The 20,581-nt window shown below is 26.3% G+C and overlaps 3 protein-coding genes across 8 annotated transcripts; all 3 read right to left on the reverse strand.

Annotated features, from left to right (window-relative positions):
- Positions 1-473: 473 nt before the first annotated feature.
- LOC126907369 (serine protease 7-like) lies at positions 474-10,304 on the reverse strand. Of its 4 annotated transcripts, XM_050688591.1 has the most exons (8): positions 9,954-10,301; positions 2,915-4,052; positions 2,709-2,856; positions 2,460-2,626; positions 2,280-2,381; positions 2,070-2,218; positions 855-1,046; positions 616-772 (listed from the first exon to the last, which is right to left on the reverse strand). In XM_050688591.1, exons 2-7 carry the CDS (start codon positions 3,912-3,914, stop codon positions 885-887), a joined length of 1,728 nt encoding a protein of 575 aa, XP_050544548.1. In that variant the 5' UTR covers positions 3,915-4,052; positions 9,954-10,301; the 3' UTR covers positions 616-772; positions 855-884. The 4 variants fall into 4 exon arrangements, with proteins under 4 accessions (XP_050544551.1, XP_050544550.1, XP_050544548.1 ...); XM_050688594.1 differs by lacking the exon at positions 2,280-2,381 and having other exon boundaries at positions 474-772; positions 9,954-10,304; XM_050688593.1 differs by lacking the exon at positions 9,954-10,301 and having other exon boundaries at positions 615-772; positions 2,915-3,940.
- LOC126907188 (tigger transposable element-derived protein 6-like) lies at positions 6,875-9,153 on the reverse strand. Its single transcript, XM_050688296.1, has one exon. It carries the CDS (start codon positions 8,375-8,377, stop codon positions 6,875-6,877), a length of 1,503 nt encoding a protein of 500 aa, XP_050544253.1. The 5' UTR covers positions 8,378-9,153.
- Positions 10,305-13,577: 3,273 nt separating the features above from the next.
- LOC126907381 (venom protease-like) lies at positions 13,578-18,831 on the reverse strand. 3 transcript variants are annotated; one of them, XM_050688613.1, is made up of 8 exons: positions 17,512-17,879; positions 15,432-15,821; positions 15,160-15,313; positions 14,875-15,041; positions 14,715-14,816; positions 14,241-14,389; positions 13,965-14,151; positions 13,578-13,730 (listed from the first exon to the last, which is right to left on the reverse strand). In XM_050688613.1, exons 1-7 carry the CDS (start codon positions 17,579-17,581, stop codon positions 13,990-13,992), a joined length of 1,194 nt encoding a protein of 397 aa, XP_050544570.1. In that variant the 5' UTR covers positions 17,582-17,879; the 3' UTR covers positions 13,578-13,730; positions 13,965-13,989. The 3 variants fall into 3 exon arrangements, with proteins under 3 accessions (XP_050544570.1, XP_050544571.1, XP_050544569.1); XM_050688614.1 differs by lacking the exon at positions 13,578-13,730 and adding an exon at positions 18,700-18,831 and having other exon boundaries at positions 13,814-14,151; positions 17,512-17,596; XM_050688612.1 differs by lacking the exon at positions 13,578-13,730 and having other exon boundaries at positions 13,814-14,151.
- Between the last annotated feature and the right edge of the window lie 1,750 nt (positions 18,832-20,581).

Below are 20,581 nucleotides of genomic sequence, written 5' to 3' on the forward strand. Positions count from 1 at the left end.
GTACTTGTTTTACACAAGTATATTTTAGTTGAATCTAAAAAATGTAAAAAGCTGATTTTTTTAAAATATAGGATGGTTTATGATGTTTTGACAAATCTAGTATTCTTTGATCTAATGAATATTTTAGATTACTGTCAAATGGGCTAACTTGGACAACATTTGTGAATGAACATGGTGCTTTTTCGCCATCGTAAAAGTGCACGCATGGTCACCCATCCTTTCACCTACGGTGGTAGGCGCGGCTTAACATTAGAGTTTTATCAAAAACTAGTGTGATCACCATAGATTTCATCTCTTAATTTTTATGAACAAAAAATTTGTGTAATAAAAATTGACCATTTAAGGATAATATTATTTCAAATTAAAATTATATTAAAAATATTAATTTAAAACTAAAAAATATTTTTTAATATTTTTAACATAATTTTAATTTTAAGTATCTTATGTATCTCAAAAAAGTATGTAATTACATAATTATTTCTGTAAAATGTTTACGTATACATTTTACTAGTTCTGTAAACGACTATACGACAAAAATGATAAAAGATATTAAATTGATTTGAGTTTAACTACTACCCAAAGTAAACCAATTTGATGAAACTTTTTTTTTATTAATTTGTAACGTTTCTCGGATAAAAAATAATTTTTTTTTAAATATTTTTAAAATTTTAAAATAGATTTTTTTACAAAAATCTTGATGATTCGATAACAACTTTAAGATAAATACTTACCGTGTTAAAATGGTAATTTAATCTGTATTTTTAAATTAAACCTGAATAAATTTATTTTATTGTTATTAAATGTAATTAAGAATAAATACATAATTATTATAATAAGGTTAATTGAATAATTACTGTATCATCAAATAGTCAAATTTGATAGACTTAGTTTTTGTCCATAGTTTTAACGATCCAATCGACAAAGTATGTTACTCTTGAGTATACTCCAGGAAAATCAGGGTCTGCACATTTGAATCCAAAAGATACCACTCCAATTAAATAATATTTTAAATTATGTGACCACATCAAAGGTCCTCCAGAATCTCCCTAAATATTTTTACACAATCGACTTAACTAATTTATTTTATTTTTAATATTATTTGTGTTTATCAAATGGTATATAAGACTTAGAGTAACTCGTCTAATTATCAAACAATTAAAAATGAATTTAATTTTAAAATTACATGACAGATTTATTATTTCAAATTAACTTCTAATATCTGGATATAAAATTAACATTTTTATCTAGTCTTAAATGTTAAAACAATTAGATTATACATCAAATAAAAAACAAATTTACTAATTTGAATTTGAGTTAAAAAAACCGAGAAGGCCCTGTTATTACATAGAACTTTCATCTCTCATACTATATTTAAATTTCAATATAAGTGTTTTAAAATACGTCTTTAAATTCATGCATCACAAACTAATAAAATTTGAAGTTAGAGAGTTAAAATTTTAAATAATATCGATAGTGTTTATTTATTGGAAATGTTCAGTAGCTAGACTAATTACCCTATGATAATATATTATTAATTAAATTTTTAACTATAAATGAAGGGGGTATTGGAAAAGTGTTAAAATAAAAATTATTAGTAACTTGGTGGAAGTATCATATTTAAGTTATAGTAAATTATAGAGCACCCATAGAACGATATTTTCCATCTTGTAAGTTATTTTATACATTGAATATAAAAAAGTCCCATAGCTTTTTAATAATCATCAACAACATAGCCTCTATCTCAAATATTTGGGAACAGCCCAGTTTTAACGATTGGATGGAATTTCACATCAATTGTTGACATGGCGCAACTTCATTATGGCTGAGGGAACCAGCAAACAGTTTCATAATTTTTTAATAATTAGTTAAAAAGTTGTATTTCTGGTTGACTCCAAGTTGTTTGGATTAAGGCAATGAAAAAGAAGAAGTTAAAAAGTAACATTTCTGAACAATTTCAAAAATAACAGTTAAAACCTCTATTTACTGACCTCTTCAAATAAGAAATTAAATTAAAATTATGTAATATTAATCAATAAATTAATTAAATATGAAGTAGGTATATATTTTACCTGGCATGCATCAATTTTACCAGTTTTATAACCAGCACATAATGTTCTTTCATCAATAACTGTTTTTTTATTGGCGTAGGATCGTTTACAATCATCGATATCTACTATAGGTACTGGAGCTTTCAATAATGCAGTACTTGAAGGACCACCTTAAAAAAAACAAAAAATAATAATACAGCTTTAGAAAATAAAAACAGGTTATTGACTTACGATATGAAGTAGCCCCCCATCCAGCAATAGTTGCTACTTTTTTGACTAAATTTTTTGATCTTATTTCTGATGTTATAGGTAAGCAAATTGGTTGAATGAACTCTCAAAAAAATGTTTAAAAAATTACTTTTGAGAGTTTTATTTTTCTAAAAAGTCAACAGTTTAATAAATAATACTAACTATTGAAGGAAATTGATCGTTGCAACTTTATTAAAGCTATATCGTTAGTGTAATCTTGGCTATTATATTTTTTGTGAGTGATAACTTTATCGACAGGGGCATCAATTGGATTAGCTCTATCATTAACGTCAGGATTCAAATCCAAATCTCCTAATCGAGCAACAGATCTAAAAAAAAAATATTTAATATAGCAGTTATACTAGTATAAGGTACTTGAACGTGTTTTCCAATTACTTATCTATTACTTACATTTTTCTCTTACCTATTCCTACAGTGCAATGAGCAGCCGTAACAACATACTTATCAGATATTAATGTACCACCACATAACCATTGTGGAATTTTTTCGGGATTATTAGTACTTACATACCCTAATGCTGCAATCCATGGCCAATCACCTATAATAAAATCAACTGTAAGATTACTAGTCTATCCTATTGATAAAATTGAACTTACCAAGTTCGGCAGGACTACCATCAACAATCCTATCATTGAGAGTTGCATTAATGAGACCACATGAACTTTCTGTGGGTAGTTTAGAAGATAAATAAGATTCATGATTAATACTTTCTGGTTTTGAAAAACTAGTTGGCTTTGGAGATGAATAAAGCCTTCCATCATTCTTTTCAAATCCATTATTTGCATTTATATTCTCATTATTCCAATTACTTCCATTACTGTTATTTCTATCAGTATAATTATTCTTATTTTCACGATTTCCCGGATGATCTCCATAAAAATTGTTTTCGTTTTGATTCCAATTAGGTCTTAATGAAGTAAAAGGTCTTAGCGAAGAAGTAGGTCTTAAGGACATATGGAATGATTCGCTATTTGATCCAAATCCATTGTTCATATTTGTATTTTCACCATTCCAATTATTTCCATAATCGCCATTTCCGTGATTTTTTTCTTCTCTATTTCCATTATAATGTATGTTACCACCATGCCCGTGATAATGTCCCGATGATATACTAGGTCTTGGGGATGTAATAAATGATTCACTATTAGATCCATAGCCATTATTTGTATTTATATTTTCATTATTCCAATTATTTTCATGTTCCCTATTTCCATAATTATTCCCACGATCGCCGTTTCCATAGTAATTATTATCTTCTCTGTTCCCGTTATGGTATGTGTCACTACTATGACCATGATTTTGTATGTGACCACCATTTCCATGATGGTTATTATTTTCTCCGTTTACATTATGGTGCACATGATCACTATTTCCGTGATGATGTATATGACTTCTATTCCCGTGATAATAATCATCTTCTCTGTGCCCATTGTAATTCATGTGACCACCATTTCCGAAATAATTTTCACTTTCTCTATTACCGTTATAGTGCATGTGAACACCATGCCCGTGATGATGTCCACCTGGTCTTGGTGAAGTACTAGGTCCTGAAGATGAAAATAATGATTCACTATTTATTTGATCCATAGCCATCATTCATATTTCTGTTTTTATTATTCCAATTATTTTCTTGTTCTCTATTTTCATTATTATATTCACTATCTCCGTTGTGATAATTATCATCTCTGTTGTCGTTATGATGTTTATGACTTTTGTTCCCATTATGTATCCAACCTTATTTTAATAAAATATTATATTTAATTAACCATATTTTTATTTTTTCAATTCAAATATTATTTTTATTTAAGAAACATATTTGAATATATTTTTTAATTTAATGAAAGCATTTTCAATAACCCTAAATTAATAAAAATGTAAAAGTTAAAAAATAGATAATTAACTTTGATGTAAATATGATTTGTATGTCTTATTTTAAATAATAATTATAATTGTATACATTATATTCTGATGATAGACTAATCTATAGAAGTTATTAAATATTAAGAATAATAAGAATTAAAATACAATTAAATTATATAAAATAATTAATATCATTACCTCAATAGCAACAAGTATCTAAAAAAGTATAATTTTATAGGGGATTCAAGAATGAAATTAATAAACACCAGAACGAACTGTACCCTCCCACCCTACTTACTTTCTCTATATTTAAAATACTTTTAAGTCAAGAGTACTTACCCTAATATAGTTATCAACACATTAAAATATTTTCTAAAAAGTTCTAAAAATGGCCATTTTAAAATTTTGAAAAAATAACAAATTTTTAATTTTTTCCGTATTAATGATAAATAATAAAAAAACCCAGCACAGTAATGACGTAGCATAGTTGGGTCAAGTATAATGATATCTGACAGTGATTAAAATCATTATCATAAAAAACGCTTCGATGCAACTTTGTAGATTGTATTTAATTTTAAAAAATTGGTGGATTATTCCAAAAGTTACACGATCTCCTATTTCCTTATCTATATCCTGATTACAAGTTTTATGATTTATAAGTGTAATATAAATGGTTTTATTTTAAAAAAAAAGTATGTCGAATAAAGAGATCTATTTTCAAAAAGTTATAGCATCATAAAATAAAAAATATAAAATAGAANTTTCAAAAAGTTATAGCATCATAAAATAAAAAATATAAAATAGAATTTTTTTACAAAATTTGTTTATTAACTTTGATGTTAGTTTTCACTTTGAAAACAAACTAAAGTCTGAATTTTTTTTTCATATTAAAGTATATTACATAAGTTTTAATTTAATATCTATATATATATATATATCTAAATGTCAGTATTTCCGGAACACTTTTAAAAATTAAGTTGAACAAGTTCTACTTTCTATATACATTGTTTATATTTTAACCCCCCCCCTTCCGAATATAATGCAATGGTCCGATTTAAAAAAAAAGTATGTCGCATTAAAAAAGAATATAAATAGTACTTATCTTAAAAAATTATAATGATGCATACATTTCTCAAAAAGTGATATAAATATAAAGTTAAATATGTAAAATATAAAAGCGATAATTTTAACACAAAAATAGAATACGGTAGCCATTTTCACTGTGAAGAAAAAATAAAGTCCGAAATTATTTTTTTCCATAATAAAATATATTACATTAGCTTTAATTTAAGATATATATAAAAGTGTCAGTATTTCCGGAACACTATAAAAAGTTAAGTTGAGAAAGTTAATTTTTTGTAAAAATTTGTCATTTTACCTGTCTCTGTGGGCAGGTAAAGGGTTAAATTTATTAAAAAAATACATCAAATGATAGGTAAGGACATTATTCATCTATTTAAAAAAATTATATTGATTTGTTCAATTTTGAAAAAGTTATGGCAGTTTTAAGTGAAAAAAATTGAAAAAATTTCAAAATTAGTGATTTTTAAATTTGTAATTTTTTTGGAGATTTCCCCCATTTATGGAAAACAAGGGAAATTTTTTCAATTTTTGAGGGTAATGTCTTCGAGTAGATACGATTTGTGATCTTTTGACGTGTCGTTGAAAGAAATCGGTTCAGTGAGAGCTGAGAAAAAGTGGTAACAGACACAAACAGGCACGTAGACAAGGGTGGGCCTCGGTGGGCCTGGCCCCCCTTAGATTTAATGTGGCCCCCAAATTTAAAATTCAATTATTTTTACGAATTATCAAAAACGTGCTAGGCCTTATATACATTGAAATTATTATTAATTTGTGATTACTTTTGAGTAATACAGTTATTATTATGGCTGTATTTTCATTTTTATATTCATAGAAAACGTTATTTGAAAAAGATAACGTTCTAGACGTTGGAATAGCAATTACTCCAAACGTGGTTGTAGGTAAATTTTTTTAACTCTGGTCCAACAAATGATAACAAACTACGAAGTATCTGCATTGATTAGAATCTAGTTGATTACAAAATTCAATAGAGTATACTCTATGAAAATTTTTTTGATAAATCTTATCTTTAATTTGTTTCTTTTAGCTTCGATGCGAAGCTGAGAAGGTATTGGTTTTACTAAGATGTGTTTTTTTTTTTTGTCTGTTACCACTTTTTCTCAGCTCTCACTGAACCAATTTCTTTCAATGATACGTCAAAAGATCACAAATTATATCTAGTCGAAGACATTACCCTCAAAAATTGAAAAATTTTCCCTCGTTCCCCGTAAATGGGGGAAACCTCCAAAAAAATTACAAATTTAAAAATCGCTAATTTTCGAAATTTTTAAAATTTTTTTTACTTAAAATTGCCATAACTTTTTTATATAGATGCATGATATCGTTATTTTTCATTTGATATACAGTGGACGCCGCTTATTGGACTCACTTTGGGACCTGACCATTTGAGTCCATTAACCGAATGAGTCTAATAAACGGCGTCCACTAATATTTATATATATATATATTCATATTATATAAGAGGTAACGACGAGACGAAAATTAAAATCCTACGAAGACTATATAATATGTATATTTGTAATATTATACAAAGTTAAATAACAAAATAAATAATAATGACAGTAGTCATAAATGTCAATAAAACACTAATGAAACTAATTTTTTGATAAAAATTCATCTAGGGTTGATTGGACTTTTTCGTCTTCGGCTAACTTCATTATCATATTTTCGTAGGATTTATGTTGCTCGAATACGTCAAAATCGCCTCTTTGCTGAATCCCTCTGCGTAGAATTTGAAGCGCTTCTAGCATTTGTTTAGTTGATGGTGGTTTTTCATCAGGTTCATCTTCATCACTATCACCAGCCACATTCTCTTTTGGCCGTTTTGACTGTATTTCATCACATATATCTTCCTCGGTAACGAGTTCGGTAGTTTGGACTTCTTCGTCTATATTTATCCATTCATTATAAAGTTCAGTTGTTAGGTCAGCGGGTCTTTCAACAACAGCTTCAACTTCTTTTGGACTGATAATGAAACCACCTTGTCGGAAACAATTGCGTATTGTGATTTTGCTGACGATATTCCACGCTTCATAGGCTAAATGCAAACCTTCAAGTACAGTTATTTTTTTAGCGATTTCATGAGCACGTAAGGTACATAATTCTTGTTCCAGGTTAGCATCAATCACATTGATCACATTCTTTCTCATGCCTGTTCTGTAATATGCTTTAAAAGTGCGTATAATCCCCTGATCACATGGTTGTATAACTGATGTAGTGTTAGAGGGTAAAAATGTGAGGTTAATATGTTTGAATTTTACTGTAACCATATGAGCCGTGCAGTTATCGACTAGCAATAAGACGTCATGTCGAAGTTCATTGTCCCACTTGGTCAACCATTCGGTGAAAATTTCTTTTGTCATCCATGCATTATTGTTTGCAGTATAGTCGACCGGTAGATTTTTAACACCCTTGAAACACCGGGGATTTTTACTTTTACCAATCACAAGCAGTTTTCTTTTTTCACCAACCATACTCGTACAACATAATATGGTTAGACGTTCTTTACTAATTTTAGTTCCTCTAGTTTTTTCATTTTTGAACGCGTACGTGTGTTCAGGTAATGCCCTGAAATAAAGACCAGTTTCATCTGCATTGAACACACTAGACGGAGGATATTTGGCGATAAGAGATGGCCATTCTGAATGAATCCACGATCGTGCAGCTGCATGGTCTGCTTCTCCCTGTTCTCCATGTGGCTTAACAAACGAAATGTTTTCACGTTTCTTCCATCGGTAAAACCAACCTTCTGTTGCTACAAAATTATTTTTGTCCATTTTTTTCGCGAGTTCCTCAGCTTTTTGACGCAACAGTGGTCCTGTAACTCGGGCATCTTTTTCTCTGACTTTTGTGAACCATTGTTTCAAAGCGTCTTCAACTTCTTCTTCTTTACCGACTCTTTTTCTTTTCCGGTTTGAATTCACATTTGCTAATGATGCATTTTCGATTTTCTGTCGACTTTTTAGCATCCTACCTAGTAAACTTTGAGACACGTTTAACTTACATGCTGCTTGTCGCTGGCTCATTTGCGGAAGCTCGTCATATTTTTTAAGAACATCTAATTTTTCTTCTACACTCAAATCACGTCGTTTGTTCATTGTAACACGAAAAATGAAAATTTTTACAGAGAACGTAAACACAAACAACACACTGTACACGACGACGTCTATTCATACACTACCTGTCGTACTAATTGACATTAAAGACTGCTTCGTTTATCGTGAAAAGGTAATTTATTTTATCTCCACGATAAAAGCAATTTTACTAGGACCGACTTATAACGTATTTATAGCACGTTTGTTCAATGTATGTACACATTATTTTTATTTATCTAATTTTCAAATGACCCTATTAACCGGTGTGTGAGTCGAATATACGAATTTTTTGCTGTGTGTTAGTATATGTGTAAATAGGGACTAGGCGTTTTGAGTCTAATAAGCGAATGAGTCAATTAACCGTGAGTCCAATAAGCGGCGTCCACTGTATTTGTTTTATAAATCTGACCCTTTACCTGCCAACGGGGGGGATTTAAAATGACAACTTTTTCACAAAAAATTAACTTTTTCCACTTAAATTTTTAAAATGTTCCGGAAAGTCTGACACTTTTATATATATCTTAAATTAAAGCTAATGTAATATACTTTAATTTGAAAAAAAGAAATTGACCTCTGGACATGTCTTTGTGGTGAAAATGGCTACCGACTTCTATTTTCGTGTGAAAATTCTCGATTTTATTTTTTACATTTTAACTTTTTAATATTATAACTTATTGAAAAGTGTATAGATCAACATTATTTTTTATGAGAAATAATATTTTTTAATAATCCCTTTTTCATTCGACATACTTTATCTTAATTAGGATATTAATAATGAACTAGCAGATCATGTAGCTTTTGGAATAATCCACCATTTTTTTAAAAATAAACACAAATTTTGAATTTGTAAGATTCATAGAATAGGATACTGTCTAAGGAGGAGTGGAGGGACCCCCCACAAGCTTTTCATGGGAAACAAATTATGGAAAATGATACAAGGGCCCAAAATTGTTGGCCCCTCCAATAAACATTTTCTGGCTACGTGCCTGGACACAAAAAAAAAAATATATATATAAAAAAAAAAAACAGCATAGTAAAATTAATACCTTCTCAGCTTCGCATCGAAATTAAAATTATTAAAACTCTCTTTGTTAATAAAGAATAATGTTTCATGTAGTAGGGATTTACAAAGTTTATTATATCATTTTATTTTGTCGATTACAAATCTCAATTTTAGTTTTAAAAAACTAATTCTGTACCAAAACTAGACAGACTAGACGTAGCTATATAATTACTTATAAGATCTTGATCTAGTAAAGTTAAAATTTTATAGGAATTTACTTAGCTCTCAATATTAATATTAAAAGTAACTAAATTAAAAATCTAAAGATAAATTTTGCTACCATTATTTATTAATCATTGATTATCAATTGCAATTTATATAAATTTACATAGAGTAAAAATAATGAAATAAAGAGTCCCAAGAAAATAATTACAATAAAACATAATATAAAGACTTATAAGTACTTTTTACTCTCATGTTAGAAAAAGACTTTTGATTTCTATTAATTAAAATCAGAATATTTTAAAAAATATATATTTTGGCAAATGTTTTATTAAAAAAAACTAATGAACTCACTTTCATCTCCAAACTGTCCAAGAGCTGCTTTAAAAACGAAAATGTATAAAATAAAATATCTAATACGTGTCATATTATAATTATAAAATAAATAACAAACAATAATCACTAAATAGAATAAAACGTAAAAAAATTTATGTTTATGATGCATACAATTTAAGTATAAATAATAATGAAAACTAATTGAAACAGTCAATAATTGTACTTTTGCAGTATTTAATCAATATCGATAAACGATCATATACAATGATAGTGAATTATAAAAATCTAATCTACAATCATTAAATGTGACGGTACATGAATAAATACTGAACATAAAGCGTATCGCATATTATTTTTTGTTTCTACGTACTTGAATGTAAATATATAAATGATATATTGAATAATTAGGAAATCCATAATACCATAGGTTATATTGATACGTACAATCTTGTTCGAAAATTTCCGTAATTTATCATGACATTTCTATTAGAAATTGTTTAAATTGATAAAAACAATATACATGGGAGTTTTGATTTCCTTTAAATTTCTTTATTGACTTTTATTTCAACTTACAATGTGTTACGATATACAGTATATCATTAGTGTTATAATGTGCTATGTAGGATTTTAATTAATAAATCACATAACATGACATACCAATATAAAAATAAGCTACATATATACCTTTTAAATGTTTAAAAATATATTAATGAAATTTTGCAGAAAAAAACATATATTAATAATTAATATATGTTTTTTACATAATTATTATGTAAAACAATCAGGAAATAATAAACAATATGTAATGGTAGCATATAAGATGTAGGGTAATAAAATATGTCTAAGTTATTATGTAAGAAATGACAGTATATTATAATATAAAGATCATTGATGTAATAAATAACATGTAATAAATTATGATTAATAAAGAAATGATGGTAGCGTCGGTGATCACTTCTTGCCTTTGAAATAACCATAAAATGTAATATAAAAAGCTCAATATAAGTAGCATTTTGCCACTGATGCGGTCAGTTATTCTCAGAGTTTATCAACACGTTCAAATGCGTTTAGCCCATTTACACTGTTTTCTTATCGAGTATATCAAGTAGTAATCCGCCAGGTCTACATTATAATTGCATAAGAAAACATCTATTTATTTCAGAGTATTTATTGGAAATATTAAGGTAGGAGACTAATAGTTTCACAAAAAATATATAAGGTTTAGAATTAAATTTGATGAGTACATAGATTAGGTAAACACTAGGAATAATCAAGTGATTATTAACAATAAAAAATATACCAAGTAAATTTAATAAATCGATAATGTTTGTACATAGTTATTTGGCAGTTATATCTTTGATACGTGTCTATTTCAGAAGTTAAATAGGAGATTCATATATAACCACCACACTACTCTGGGTAGACACAAGTGGTGACTCAATCCCACCTATCATTGATAACCGTCAAAACTCGTGGCATTATTGATATCAAAAAATGTGACAATTAATTAAAATAAATATTTTATTAATAAAATAAAGATAACTTTATTTTTCTATAATTTTCTATTTCTCTTACAAACCCTCGTGCTCATACCCCAAATTAATTAATAATACATTAACCCGCACTCTACTTTCACTTAATTATAAAAAGAACCCAATCTTAAAAAAAATATTTTTAATTTATTTTAAAAATTGTATCCTACAATATCAGATCGAACATTAAAAATGAATATATTTTATTTTTAAATTATATTTTTAAAAACTTAGTCAAATAATTGTCCATAGTTATAATGAATAATTATAGAACTAGAATAATAAAGAATTATATAATAATAAATATTAATAATAAAAATAAAAAATTCAGAATAATAACTAAATCGACATTCTTTTGTTGTTAAATTAAATTAATTACACTAAATTTTGTAATATTAAGATATTATTTTAGATATTGTACACAGTTTTTGAGTATTATTAATAGAATCGCCACATTGTGTGTTAAGTTGCTGCAACTATAATCTTCATTTTATAGTAACTTAAAATGAGAATATACTATGATATATTTTTCAGCAACCAATAAAATTTAAATTTAAATTTGTATAACAACTATTTAAGATGTTTTATTAATCCAACTTCTAAATATTTAACAAATCAATATATTGAAATTTTTAATTTGTGACGCAAAATAAAATTACAACAGTAATTCAGATTAGGAAATTATACAATAATACTAATTTTTACTTCGGAATATGTTACTTGCTTGAACATTTTTTTTATGTTAATTATTTTATCATAGGTTCAAAGTTTAGACCTTGAATAGTATCAATTTAATTTTTTTTACACATCGTAATTTCAGTGTATTGCTTTAAAACAAAAAAATAAAATTTCATACATCAGTGTGATATATTTTTAATATATTCGTTAATTTAACACACAACTAGTGTATTTATGACACAAAGTATTAAACATTTGCACACAAATAATACATTTTTATCATTATTCATCAAAATTTTCCCTTACATTGCATTTGTTAAGAATTCCAGTATGTAAAAATTTGGACATTTTTTTTAGGTTTATGTAATAAAAATTTTTAATAATTTTCTTAATAATCCACAAAATGTCTTCATTTCTCGCCTTATTTAATCAATACGTTTCGATTATACGACCCCTTAGATAGATTTTACTAATTTATAAAACGCTGTAAATCAATAAGTGCTACCGGTTTTTAGCAATGTTTGTAATGATTGTTAAAGCTTAGGTATGTTGGCAATTTATTGCATTCGCGCTTTATATAAATAAATGTTCATTTTTTCACTTCCCTTAAACTTAAAAAACTAGTAATTCAGTGGAAATTGAACAAAATAAAGACATTTTCTTACAATTTTTTTTTATTCAATCTAACTTGATGATTAAAAAAATAGGGTTGTAATTTGAAAAATAAAAGTGGTTGATAGTTTAAGACATAAAAGATGATAGTAGACATTTAATTTTTCTCATAAAAAAACTCAACAATCATTATAGTTACAAAAAAAAAAAATGGTTAAATCTAATATTTTCAAAAATATTTCCTGAGCCTTAGTTAAGGAGTTACCTTGTATATACTATGGAACTACAATTTTTAATTAAATCGCAATTTATACAATTGTATAAATTAAATTGTATAGATTTGTATAAATTAAAATTTTTTTGTTTGGCATTTTTTATTTATATTTGTTTCTCAGTTTATAAATTAATATTTTTCATGTCAACAACCCCTTATACCACATTAATATACCAGATCTATTTTATAAATCCCCAAAATAATATACTACAAATCTAAAAAATTGGGTCTTGTAATGTTTCTCATAATTTTTTTTTATCTACTAGGTTTTCGACGCTGATTCCAAATATGCTATTAGTTTTGCACTACCATAAATATTTTAACCAAAATTTGAATATTAACAAAATTTATATGTTTATACATATAAAATGTGATTTAAAAAAAAAAAAAGAAGAATTTTTTCTCTTCAATACCCTTTAATTGTGTTCAGAGTATCTTGATAATATTTTGTACTAAGTCATTTTAGCTAATTCAATACGTATTATTAAAAAAATTAAGTTTAGGTACTTAAATGATATAAGGGGTATACTGAAAATATACTTAATAATTGATATAATTATTTTTATTGTGTACGTAATGGAGTGGTTGTGACAAATGAATCAATCTTTATATCGAATAATATCTGACTAAGACGATAAAATATTTACCAGTATAAGTATGCCACTCCCAACACCTAGAACCCGTAGGACGACCAAGAGCCTAAAAAATTCAAATTTTTAAAATATATTATTATTTGTTATACTAACCCAATCTGTATTGTGTTAAATAACTGTACAATCGACTTTATTATACAATAATAGCTATAATGTTTAAGGATTTGTTTTATCAAATGTAAGACTTAAAACAATAATATTTTAAAAACTAGTTATTATAATAATAATTGAAATAAATAGCAACTATACAAAATTAAATAATCAATGTATGACAATTTACCAGTAGGTAAACAGTATTTTTAAGATTAACTGTTGTTCATTCTTTCAGCTATCCAGTCAACAAAATGTGTAACCCTAGTATATACACCAGGAAATCCTGGCTCTGCGCATTTGAAACCAAATGATACCACTCCTATTAAATAATACTGATTTCCACTAAGCCACATCAAGGGGCCACCAGAATCACCCTAAAAATTATTAAGTATTATGATTAATAAATTAAAATTATATCACTTGATCAACATGCTATTTCATAAACGTTAACGGTCAGATGTACCTGGCAAGCGTCTCTGCCACCAGTTGAATATCCAGCACAGAGTACTCTATCATCAATCACAGTCTTTTTATTAACATATGAACGTTTGCAGTCAGCATTTTCTACGACAGGTACTTGTACTTCCATCAATGCTGTAGACGATGGTCCACCTAAGTAAAATATTAAATTTCAAGTAAAGAATACTCTGAGTTAATAATTATTTTTAAATTTTAAATATGCTCAACAAGTAGTTAAAAGCTCAATTTTACAATTGGTTAAATAAATCTACTGATCATATAATTAATAATTATATTAGTTAGTAATCAATAATCCTTTTATTAATTAAACTAATTTTATCCGTCAATAAAATGTTCTTAAGTAAATTTGTAGATGCGACAAAGTTATATTGCTCAATTGTAGAGAAATAACAAGTAAAATCCTATATATTATAGTATACTAAACTTATAACGTATTAACATAAATTTTTAAACTTACGAAAAGACGTAGCGCCCCATCCAGCAACGAATGGCATTTTTTTCACGAATCTATTGGCTCTCAATTCAGACGAAATAGGTAAACAGATTGGTTGAATGTGTCCTAAAAAAATGATTCAATGTCAAGTTAAGATCGTCCTAATTTACTAATTTTTACTGACTGTTAAAGCCAACAGAACGATCAAGCTTAAGCAACGCAATATCATTTGTATAGTCTTGTGCATTATAGTTTTCATGAGTCATTACTCTTTCGACGGGAACATCAACCGGTCCAGCTCCGTCTCTCACGTTGGGATTCAAGTCTAAATCCCCTAAGTGTGCGATAGCTCTGATATTTTAATTAAAATATATGAATAAATTTTAATAAAATTAAGCAAAACATGTTTTTTGTACTTAAAAAATGTGTTAATTAATATTTTTCGAAAAACATAAATGTTTAAACTTACAGTCTTCTCTGACCGATTCCGACAGTACAGTGAGCGGCTGTAATAACATATCTGTCGGCGATCAACGTGCCACCACAAAGCCATTGAGGCGAATTTGAGTTTTGTCTTGAATTACTACTTACATATCCCAAAGCTGCTATCCAAGGCCAATCGTCTAAGATCAATTTTACTTAGATTATTTCAATTTCAAATGATATTACATATTTTAAATGGTGATTCTTTGTTTAGACATCTATGATGTATTATACGATGCACCATAAACTAAAACTTACCTAAATCTGCTGGTTGACCACCGACTATTCTGTTTTGAGTGGCGTTACTACGGCCACACGAATTTAATAAAGGTAGTTTAGAAGATATCACTGTTTCAGAATATGAAGAAGTTGTTGGTCTTTGAGTTGTTCCTGGTCTTGTCGGTCTGGTACTTGAACCAAAATTATCATCATTTCCATTATTGCTATTCATATTTACGTTGTTGTTTGCATTTTCATTATCTAACCCACAACAAACTTTAGGATCTCTACCTTCATATCCACACATGGAATTTCGAAGAAAAGCAACAACTGTACTATTTCTCCTTTGACTTTCTAATAAATTCAATAAATGCGGACAACGTTTTATGTTCACGCAAACTCCATTTTCGTCATTTGGCGTAAAACAATCTACGAGAAACAAATGAATTTATTTAATATTTAATAATTTTCAACAACTCGTAGTCAAAAAATGTATGCATTACAAATAATGACCGAAATGATAATTTTATAGATACAGGTGAATAAAAAATATTGAGGGACCTAAATAATGATTCTTTTTTAATATGTATGGTCCTTTTTCAATAACCTTCTGATAAAAAACAATACATTCGGTTGATTTCTTTTGTTTGATAGCAATTCGTTTTTATTTTATCTACTTGAAATATTTTATAAAAATTATATCGATTTCGTTATTTACTCATTTAAATGTAAAAAGTCCATACAATTAAATTATAACAATAAAAAAAGAGTACTTCGAACTAACCTACTAATAATAACCTACATTTAAGTTCTATATAATAATGTATATATGCTATGCATATACGCGAGTTTTCGTCAACATTTAATGATAACACTTGTAATTTAAAGGTTCTACATTTTATCAAGGTCAAAACACGACCTTGCTTTACAAAGCTTTTAGATCGCTCAACTAAACCTATTAAAATAAACTGTATAACTTTAAAAATCTAATTTTCATTGGTTAATTAATATTGTTTTCTTAAAGACAATATTTTTGTTTACCACGAATTTTAATTGGTCAATTTAATGATAATAGTGATAATTTAACTAACGCCATTCCAAGTGTAATCAAAATATACTTTTAATTATCCATTTATTTAATTTTTAAAACATTTTTAATAAATACAGATCAATAACCTTAAATACTTTATGGGGAAACTTTTCAAACATTAATATTTTTTCACTGGTGAATTATTTTATTTTTGATTTTAATTTGAACAAATTTAATAATTAAATTATATATCTTCTCCATCGAAGAAAAAATATTTAGCGATTTTTAACCAATAATGATTCTAAAGGATTGAACACGAAATTTAAAAAAAAAAAAAAAAGAGAGAGAGAAAAATTTAAGTTATTAATATATTAACTATCATTAATTTGTTACCTATATAAACGAAACATTTTAAATTGAAACTACTCTACAAATTATTTATTACAAGGTAACTGATTAAATATTTTTGGCGTGTGATTAAAAAAAAATTATTCAATTGATAACAAACCAAAACCTAAATTAAAATATATTAATATAAAATCTAGTTTGGTTGAACTAAAAAGATAGAAAAATAAGTAATACATTTCAAAATGAAAATCTAAAATTCAACCATACAATCTGCTTTAACTTGTCACTAGATTTTTTACAATATTAATCAATTTTGATAATTTATATATATATTTTTTTTTTTGCTTAAATTTTGCTTAAAAATTAGAACTCAATAATAACTTAAAAATAAAAAATTCTTTCATGAGCAAATCGTAAAAAAATATTCATTATCCCAGTTGCACCACTGCCATATCAATAGAGGTAAAAATTTTAAATTCATATGTAATTAAGTATTTTTCTCATTTTTAAGTAAAATTCAATGTTTTACTTATAAAATATAAAAGTACTTCAAATTTTAATGTGACAGATTATTTAAACAGTAATCTTTGCCAATAATGTAAATATACCAGGTAATTAAAATCCGTATATTTTGAAAAAATAATAATTTTATAATGCAAAAAAAAAATCAATGAGATCAATGCTTAATATTTACTATGAACTGTTAATTAAATTTATCAACGTTGGACGTTTGGTACTTACCGGAATTTACTTGCGTATTAACGGCTTTGAGCAAAAATATCAACCATGTTACGTGTAAAATACTTTCCATGATAAAATCAAATATCTACACATCAAACAAAACACACCATTATAAAGTTATAACAACTAGTTGATTGTTGAATGCTTGCGCTTATGAAAATTGATCACTATGTTGCCTTAGCGTGTTTTTTTTACATTCAGACAACTTAACGGCACACTAACGTCTGCTAATGATACGATGTCAATGTTCATGGATATCAAGTTTAAATGAACGGAGAGATGGTATAAAATCACACGTTGAAAGGTGTATCATAAGCACTTATAAAGCCTAAGGTTCAATGAATACAGTTAACACTCGTAGGACGGAAAACGCGTGTTTGGGTAGATAGGTATCTAGAATTAGAAATACATGACCGCAGGTCAACTGATACGGTTGATTGTCATGTTATTACAAAGAACTTTTATTTATCATTAATGTTTTGCTCGTTTTTATCTGGTTCGGATCAGTGAAGACACAAACACCTAAGGTTTAAGAATGTTCATGATTGTTAATAAAATTTTAATTTCAAATTGAGAATATACCTGCTAAAATTACTGATAGGCAATGCGTGTAATAGTTTCACTATATTGTTTTTAAAAAATATCTTTCTATCTATTATTTCACAATAATAAATATTATTTTAATAGGTTTTTATAACGTTAGAGCATGTAAACTAGTCAGAATACTATCGTTATTGTTTATTAATGATATTTTGAATACGAGTGAACAATTATCTAATAGATGACGTCGAGTAAACAAAATAACCTCAGGTTATTTGGCACTTGCTCTTACTTAACAAAAAATTGCTAATTTCTGCGAAGTATTCTATACCGAAGGTCTAGGTTGATATCTCAAGGAAAAATAAACTAGTAAATGCACAAGGAAACATTAAAATTTTTGTCATTATTGCTTGTAATTAATCTATTGGATAAAAGTAACTTTGAAACATACTTGTGAACATTTAATATAATAAATGTATATTTAATATTACTAGTAGATAATATTTTATAGATATTTGTTTTAAATTTCACCGTGACATTGTAGAAAGATACTGTCCATAATATTTAAATACTTTTTACTTAACGCATGTTTAGCATGAATACTCTTACAAATAAAATTTAAATTGCAATAACTTTAAAAGAATGTACCTTATACAATTCGATTTCTTTCAAGTAAAATTTAAATCTACGATTTTATTAAATTCGAAACATTGTTAAAAAGACACTATGATTTAAACACTGTATTTTAACACCATCACGAACCAAAAAATAAAAATAAATGTAATTAGAAATAAAATAAATATTGAAGTTTAAGTTCCATCTCCATTTTAATTTGTAGTCAAAAACCGGTCTATTCAATATGAGTATTTGTCATTCGTCACACACCTAAACTGGTTTCCTTTAATACTATACTCATGAAAAAAATGAATTAAACATGTATTAATACATATATATACGTATTGATATTTATATAAAATATTTTAATTATATTCGAATTATATTGTGGTTCAATAATGTATATAAGTAATATTAATATACAATGTTTAATAACAATATGACTTGTATTGTATTATATATATTTATTAAGTATATAACATACAGTATAAACCAAAAGTTTAAATACCGATAGGAAAAATGAAATTTTTTAGTTTATTAGGCTATTTTATAAAATCAGTTTACTTTATTCAACATAATTTTGTCAATTATTACATAATTAAAAACTTTATAAATATTCTTGAAGTCGTATTTTAAAATAAATAAAATATTTAAATTATGAGAAAAAATTGCTTAATCAAATTTGCTTCGAAATATCACATTATTGTGTTAATTATGGTGGAAGTTATTAATATTTTCCCCCAAAATTGAATAATAATACTTTGTTTAAATGTTCTTGCAGTGATATTCAAGAAAGTAACTAAAGGAAGGCCCTAGTAGAAGAATTCAAAAAATGTCCTCATTAATGAGAAAAATTACCCGAAAAAATTTAATTTAAAAATCAGTAATTTTTAAATCGTTTTTACTTAAAACTGCTATAAATTTTTGAAAGATGAATGAATAAAAACAATTTTTTTATAGAAACCTTAGATATTTTCCTATTATTTGATATATATATATATTAAAAATCTTTCACCTTAACTCTTGATAATGTTCTGAAAAAACTGACACTTTTATATAATTTTTAAGTAATATACTTAAATTCAAAAAAAAACATGAACCTATTGACTTCNACTGACACTTTTATATAATTCTTAAGTAATATACTTAAATTCAAAAAAAAACATGAACCTATTGACTTCATGGTGAAAATGGCTACCGTATTCAAAAATATTCTATTTTTTGTGTTAAAATTCTCTATATTATATTTTTAACTTTATATTGCAATAAGTTTTTAAAAAATTAATGGATCAATCAAATTTTTTTTAATAAGTACTTTATACATATCTGTTTCATCAAACATAATATTTTTAAATCGAGTTATTTCCTATACATATATACACTATGTTCAAAACACGCATATAAAGAGTAGCACTTTTAAGTCATCATTTCAAAAATGTTATGGAAATACTGACATTTTTATACATACCTTAAATAAAAGCTTATGTAATGTACTATATTTTGAAAAAAAAATTTTACCTCTGTATATGTCTTCATGATGAAAGCGGATAAAGTTAAAGATAAAAGTACGATTTACGTGTAAAAATTGAAAAAATTAAAAATATTTTATAAATTGTTGTACAAAATATTATTTGAAAGTATTTTTNGTATATGTCTTCATGATGAAAGCGAATAAAGTTAAAGATAAAAGTACGATTTACGTGTAAAAATTGAAAAAATTAAAAATATTTTATAAATTGTTGTACAAAATATTATTTGAAAGTATTTTTAAGAAATTAATGTAAGAAGGGACAAATTTCCCTTAATTTTTAATCCAAAAATATTTATTTTGACTTTAAACTTCAAAAACATTAAAAAACATTTTTAAAAATAATTTTTTTTTTGAATTAATATATAACACTCAGAAATTGAAATT

This window comes from Daktulosphaira vitifoliae, unplaced genomic scaffold (genome assembly GCF_025091365.1).
Source record: "Daktulosphaira vitifoliae isolate Bord-2020 unplaced genomic scaffold, ASM2509136v1 Scaffold_5, whole genome shotgun sequence".
Classification (NCBI taxonomy): Eukaryota; Metazoa; Arthropoda; class Insecta; order Hemiptera; family Phylloxeridae; genus Daktulosphaira; species Daktulosphaira vitifoliae.